The sequence below is a fragment of the Schistocerca nitens genome, chromosome 5 (genome assembly GCF_023898315.1).
Source record: "Schistocerca nitens isolate TAMUIC-IGC-003100 chromosome 5, iqSchNite1.1, whole genome shotgun sequence".
Taxonomy (NCBI): Eukaryota; Metazoa; Arthropoda; class Insecta; order Orthoptera; family Acrididae; genus Schistocerca; species Schistocerca nitens.
Genome location: NC_064618.1, coordinates 243,509,668 through 243,517,436, shown reverse-complemented (window position 1 = coordinate 243,517,436; position 7,769 = coordinate 243,509,668). Strand labels below are relative to the sequence as shown.

Sequence of the window (7,769 nt, the reverse complement as noted above, 5' to 3'; positions counted from 1 at the left end):
ATTATTTTATTGAGAATGCTGGCTTCAAAGTGAGACATAAATTCGTTTAAAACATATTATACTTTTCATTCACATCTGTTTCACTGAAAACTGGACTCCAGTCTACCTCCTGGAGGCCGCAGTTGAAATTTTTAAGGGACTCATTTATTATCCTACAGGATTTCCAAAAATGGTCAGACCTGTTGCACAGATTGACGTCAGTGAATGTAAGTAATTGACCATCACGATCAGAAAGGCCATTAACAGTTGGACATACAATAGTATTGTTGATTCTTGATTTATCTACAAATACATAGTCAATCAGAGTTTGACAGTTATTAGTAATCCTAGTTTATTAGTAAGCCTACTCAGAAAATGTACTACTGTCATCAGGTCAACAGACTCTACTAGATGTTCTACACCTACTTTACTGTTGCTCTCATTTGCTCTTATTTAACAAATTGATATTAAAATTGGCTACAATTATTAAATTCTTGTACTTTGAAGACAGCTGGGATAAAAGAGACTCTAGATGCCACATGAACACATTCGTGTTCCCTGCTGGAGCCCTGTAAAGTGCTAACACTACAACTGGCAAGTCATGTGTAACAGGCCCCATCTCTGCTCCACATGTTTCAATATCTTGTTCTACGCAGTGACTCTTTAAATCTAATGCTTGGTAAGATACAGGGCGACAATTATTGAACTATATGAAATAAAATTATCATAACTTCTGAACGCTTTGTGTTAGGACGTTCAAAATGCACAGCTGGCCGCGGGGCATGAAGGGAATTACTATGCATTTGTGCATGCACCTTGCTGTTGTCGGCCATTTGCATGTGAAAATGTCATGGTACAGTGTGCCTGAATGTATAGCACTTGTGAAGGCCTACTATGTGAGCAATAACAGCCCAACTGCAGCTCAAAGGAAGTTTGCGACCAAGTTCAAGCTGAAGACAACTGGTCCTAGTGTGCTAACAATAAAGAATTTGATTTGTAAGCTTGAGAGAACGGGTAGTATTCTTGATGACAGTGTTGGCAATGTCAGTCGTCCAAGAAGGTGAAAACACCTGAAAACATCGAGAAGAGGCGTACTGTGTTTCAAAACAGCCCCGGGAAGTCGATCAGACAAGCTACACAACAGATGGGAATCAACCAGAAGACATACCAACAAATTATTGTTGCAAACCTGTATCTCTTCCCATATATACTTCAAACCCATCGCCATTAAAGCCCCAGGGCCAAGGAACAGCGGTTGTGCTTCACCAACACTACTGTCCACAGAATTGACGAACAGGACTTTGACGTGAATACGGTTTAGTTTAACAGCAAAGTTCACTTTCATTTGGATGGGTTTGTCAATAAGCAAAATTGGCACATTTGGACACCTGACAATCTGCATTTCACAATCAAGAAGTCTCTTCACCCTCAACGGGTGACTGTGTGGTGTGCAATGGAACAGCGGTTGTGCTTCACCAACACTACTGTCCACAGAATTGACGAACAGGACTTTGACGTGAATACGGTTTAGTTTAACAGCAAAGTTCACTTTCATTTGGATGGGTTTGTCAATAAGCAAAATTGGCACATTTGGACACCTGACAATCTGCATTTCACAATCAAGAAGTCTCTTCACCCTCAACGGGTGACTGTGTGGTGTGCAATGTCCAGTCACGGAACAATCGGTGCAATATTCTTTCATGGCACGGTGACTTCCGAATGGTACGTGAAGGTTTTGGAAGATGATTTCATCCCCAAAAAGACCCTGATTTTGACAAGATGTGACTCACATGAGACGGAGCTCGACCCCATCGAAGCAGGAGAGCATTTGATGTCCTGGCGGAGCACATCAGGGATCGGATTCTGGCTCTGGGGTACCCAGAGGCCAATGGCATGGGCCTCGATTGGCCACTATATTCTCCAGATCTGAACACATGATTCCTTTTTGTGAGGCTATATTAAAGATAAGATGTACAGCAATAACCCCAAAACCATTGCTGAGCTGAAAATGGCCATTCAGGAGATCATCGACAGCATAAATGCTCTGACACTTCAGTGGGTCATGCAGAATTTCACTATTTGGTTGCGCCACACCATCACAAATGGTGGCAGGCATATCGAACATGTCATAACCTAAATCTGAATATTTGCAGTGACATTTACATGTTTAATAAAGTGTGTGCACACCATAGTTTGTAACTAATTTACGTTTTTTTCTTTCGTATAGTTCAATAATTGTCACCTTGCATGTTATTTTTTAGGTAAATTACAAACCATCTTCTTCCAATATAGATACAGAGTAACCACTCACCTGCAACATTTCAGCATGTCTCATATGAAATTCACTAAAATATAGTGTATCAACATCTTTAATTCCTGAGTATCCTCTAAGAAAAGAGAAATTTCATTTGCTTTACTTGTAAATCCTCTCATATTCCAGTTAAAAACTGTCATTGTTTTATTTGCTGAAACTACGTACTTCTGCATAAAAAAGGATCTGAGAGTTTTGAAATAACTATTTCTTCTTGTTACATTTCTCACTGTTGGCAGCAGGGCATATAGGAAGCTGCCAGACAGTTTTATTACTTGAAAGATGAACTTTAATTATTTCACTTGTGTGATCACACACAAACAGTTTCACTTTATATTTCAAGCGCATTCCGTGTTTGGTGAACAGATTTCGATGCATCTTACCTATGTCTAGTACTTCCCATTTATCGTATTCTGAACACAGTTTCTTTATTTTAATGTTTGTCTTCCAAACTTCTTTGTTTACACGAGCTGTTAATCAAATCACGTCTATGAGACACTGCGGAAACCATTGTGTTTCTAGATTTATTAAAATCTAGAAATTTACATAAGTTTTTACACAAAACTCTACTTCATTTTTAACCACATGATTCAATCCCATTATACAAACAATAAAGTCACTAACTTGTGTTATTTTTGTCTGAAAATTAGTGTCTACAACACGTCTGGTTCCCGCTCCACCAGTCACTGTTTTGTCACGATTTTTCTCATGGAGTGCCCACTCAGTACTAACTGCAATGTTCTTCTTATTTCTCATGGATGACTATATTCGGCAGTATTCATTCATATATTAAACAAATTTTGTGAGGCTGGTACACTTTACAGTACTCACAATTGCAGTTAAAAATGCAGGTGAAATATAAGCCATTCGTGAGTTGGGACTAGCTACAGTTATTGGTACAAATTATGGAGCTACAATACAAGGGAAGTTATTCCAGCATAGCAAGAGCTCCTCCACATTATCCTTGCCATAACACATCTTATGAATTTAACAATTCTTCATTCTTATGTCAGCTTCAAACAACACATTCAACAGGCACCAAGGCTGCTGAATTTTAACGTATTTGATTTTTATCTCTGGGTATGGCGAAAATGAAACTTACAAGGGAGAAAGCAATTACAAGAAAATAAATAGATGATTGCAATATAAACAGAGCTAACCTGAAAAAATACACAAAGATCTCCTCAAACAGCTACATGTAATTTTCAGAAAAGTGCTAAACAATATACTTACGCCAGTGGTAGATTTTTAGATAAATTAATTTGACAGAAATTACACTTAACATTCTAACAGCTGTACTTCTACACTCAGTAAAACAGAACATGGATTTGTATGAACATATTAACTCAAAATTTTCCAAACTATTTCCTATAACACACACTATATGCATACTTGCTTCAACCAATCCTACACAATGAAGACTTCAGTAATTTAAACCTTACCATAAATGTTCACTGAATTGTTGATGTCTATCCTCTAATTGTTTGCTTCGTAACACACATTCTTGAAGTTTCTTTTTTTCACAGTAAGAACTGCTGACTTCATCATCAGTTATCTTTTGATCTCTCGCTTGTTCATCCTCCAAGCTTCTCAACTTTGAAAAGTATTCTGCAGCTTGCACTTCCACTAAAGACTTAAGCCTGCAATATTCTTGTACCTGTGAAGATCATATTCACTTGCTGTTACTAATTATTTTCTCAGAAGAATTGTTTGCTAAGATACATATAAATTTAATACAATACTGGATGAAGAATTTACAAAAGTATAAGAAAAGTAAAGCAGCAAAACTTTTGAAAGAGTGGACAAAAGGTAAGAGCAGATGTTACAAAAAGAAAATCAAAAGTAGGGAGGAAGAAGCAGCTGCTTGCAAAGTACCTGCCCCAAGCCTTCTACTACTGTTGTACAACATGCAGTGTTCCCATATAAAACTGGATAAGGTTCTTTTTTGTACAGCGTAGTGGAAGCTTATACTGTACTTTATCACTGGAATGACTGTGTGGTGGATGGCAGCACCCAGAAACAACATAAATTCCCACATTTCTCTCTTTCAAACAGTTTAATATCAATATTAAGATTTATATTTATAAGTATTTTGTTGCTGGTTTTCAACTCATGGCTCATTTCACTACCGATAACTTTTAGCTGGCATCTCACCAGGGGGCGCAGATTACTCCCTTGTGCGGTTATCGCTTCCTCACTTAGTCTTCAAAATCTTTTCCAGGTCATTGTTCACTCTTCTTCACAAGGACTGGGAAAAAGGGAAGGTCTGGTTCACATATGTTGTGTGCAACTAGTAGTTCAGCTCTGCAAGGTCAGATGTTCGTGTTTACATTTCATGCACTCGTTGTTACTTGACTCTGCGATTTTGTGAAGAGTGTATTGCCCTACCGGGTCTGTGCGATTTTGAAGTAACTTGTCTTAAGCTGCTGGCCAGAGTTCTCTCTCAAAAAATTTTTACCTTGGTTACTGTTGTTATGGTTACGTAATGTGTCCAGTTGTCACGAAATGTGTATCTCTATGTGTTATTACTATCAGATGATATTTGCAAACAAAAAGCTGTAAAACTTGTATCCATTTGGGATAGACAGTAGTGCAAAAGATACAGACTGGTGCTATTTGTAGTGTTACGGAATATTCCCTGTAACACCAATGGCTTGCTGTCAGAGTAACGTCAAATGAATCTTTGCAAGTTTGTTTTAGTGTATGTTATTAATTATATGTCAAGATATTAAAAGAATTTGTGTGTCTTCTGTTTCATGTTGAGTGCACGAGTTCATGACAATAAGGCGCTTTCCTGCAGATGCTTTTTGATTTCTCAGACATGGCAGCAGTAGAATGTCTCAATAGGTGCTTTTAAACACTTCAACATATAAGAACTACTGCCTAACAATGTTAGCAAGTACTGCATGTGAGTCGTGAAATAAATGTGTAAAATTAAGAATTGGAATTTCTTAATAATTCACTCTATATGTAAACAAAAAGGACGTATGGGATGCAGTATTATTAATGAAAATGAAATGTTGTATGGCTAGGGCCTCCCGTTGGATAGGCAGGTCACCTGGTGCAGGTCTTTTTAGTTGACGCCACTTCGGCGACTTATGCTTTGATGGGGATGACATTATGATGATGTATGATGATGATGATGATGAAGACAACACAACACACAGTCCCTGAGCTGAGAAACACTCCAACCCAGCTGGGCATCGAACCCAGGCCCATAGCATGACATTCCGTCACACTGACCTCTCGGCTATCTGAGATGGACAATATCATTAATAATAAATATACAATGATAGGCTAGAACAGAATACAAATGTGATTTATTGTGCAAAATAACATGCACACAAAATAAAATCTTCAACAGCAAAGTAAAATAACTGATGTAAACCTTTTCATCTGTCAGGTGATGAAGATCAGCTTCAGATGGTGTCCGCTCTTCTAGTTCTTGTAACTCTCTCATTAATTCATTAATAGCATCTTGTAAAGCACTAACTTGATACTGACATTTCTCATCTACATTTCTTGCTCTTTTCAGTTGTTTTCTGTTGTCACTGATTTTATCTTTCAACACTTCCAAATTCATTCTTACTTTGTCAATCTTAGAACGCAAATCTTTAAATTCATTTTCCTGAAATGGCAATGAACATAAATACACAATGAATATTAATTCACAAAACGTTAATTTCCATCAAATGTACTCCTTAACTTCAAATCAATTATTATGGTTGTTTTCCTTTTATGGCTTGCACCATCTGAAAGTTCTAACATGAATTCATGCTACCATGAAAACAATGTTTCATCCAAAACAAGTAGTTTGTCTTTTCATAAAACAATTGGAGGAAGATTTTAACATAATTAATAATTAGGACACTTAACTTTCTACACAACAATCTTGTGTCCTAAAACTTAGGCTACCATGTTGCTAACATTGTAAAGAATTTCAGGTACTAAAATTCTATCGAACTTTTTCTCTTGTTGCCAATATCTGCTGTAATATTGTTTGAATACATTATTTCACAGCAAGAAGTTGGCTCCACGCAAAAGTTGGTACCATGAACTATCTGTATGAGTCAGACATCTGAGCACAACATTATATTAAGTACCACACAGTAATATATTTCTCAAGGTAAAGTCTGTGGGGAACAAACATTTTCTGAACAGCCAGGAGCAAAAAAAGATAGAACCATTTGTCCTCAATACCCTAATGCAGACATATATGCAATGGGGTTACCTTCCAATCTGTGCACAAAAGACAGGTAAGCATAAACAACAAAGCCACTTGTTCATTTGGTTTCTTCTGAAGCATAAATAAGCTTGCCCACTTTGTCTCATCGTATTCATGTTACAAAATTATATTTCTAGCAGTACAACGTTCCATAAAAGTGAAATGGCTGCTTTTACAGGTGGCTAGGACTCTGATAAGAATCTAGTCAAGATGGCGCCGAATGAAATTCGCGAGTGTGTTAGTTCCAGTAATAAATGTAAATTTAATGAAGAAAAGTGTGCATTTTGCAGAAATGTCGGTTGGTATTGTGACCAGTTATGTATTACGTGTTATATTGTGTTAAAAGTATCTGAAAAAAACTGTGATGCATCTATAAACTGTGAAAAAGAAACCATGTTGACGATCGGTAAACAGAACAGCATGAGTTCCGCAAATAAAAGCAAACAATCCGAAGTTTGTGTGAAGTGTAAGAAGTTCGACGTATTTAGTGATGGGAAGTGCATCTCTTGTTATTTAATTATGAAGGTGGTAGTAAAAAATGAGAAACTCAGTGTTTGCTTAGCATCAACTTCATCATACAGCCACGAAATTGCGCTTCAAGAAATAACAAACAGCAAACTATGCTCATGCAGAAAGAAAGTCGTTACAGGTATTATGTGCGTTAAGTGTAAAATTGTTTATCATTATAACTGTGCAAAGGTGGACTCAAAACAAGAGATATGGAAATGTGATAATTGCGTAAAAGTGGGCACTATAGACAGCAAGGAAGAAATAATTTCCGTGTTGTTAGAAGAACTGCAAAGACTGAAAGCTGAAAATGTCACATTGTCTGCCAGAAGTCAACAGAACAAAAGTGAATCCCAAGACGAGAGCACAAATTGTCACCAGCCCAAGAAGATACCAAAACATCTCGTTTCTCAGCAGTTATATCATCTGAATACAAGCAACCGTTTTAGTGCCTTAAGTGATAAAATTGATGAAACAGAGAAATCTACTCAGGTGGTAGGACGAGACAATGTTCCTAAAAATTCGACAAAAAGACCAATTGAGAGTCAGCCAACGAATAAGATTTTATTACTATCGGACAGTCATGGGCGAAACTGTGCATCATTGCTAAATGAATTTTTGAAACCCAAGTACTACACATCATCTGTTGTTAAACCAAATGCATGCCTCAGTGGTGTAGTTGAAGGGGCATCAGATCTTACTAGTGATTTCAATTTGGACGATGCAGTTATTATCCTTGCAGGAATA

General features: G+C 37.2%; 1 protein-coding gene across 1 annotated transcript in view; it reads right to left on the bottom strand.

Moving 5' to 3' along the window:
* Positions 1-3,201: 3,201 nt before the first annotated feature.
* Positions 3,202-7,769, bottom strand: part of LOC126260365 (uncharacterized) — a 102,864-nt gene continuing 98,296 nt past the window's right edge. Inside the window, exons 7-9 of the mRNA XM_049957693.1 lie at positions 5,679-5,918; positions 3,733-3,947; positions 3,202-3,253 (exon numbers count right to left, since the gene is read on the bottom strand). Coding sequence (XP_049813650.1) covers positions 3,202-3,253; positions 3,733-3,947; positions 5,679-5,918 — 507 coding nt within the window. The remainder of the gene's footprint in view (positions 3,254-3,732; positions 3,948-5,678; positions 5,919-7,769) is intronic.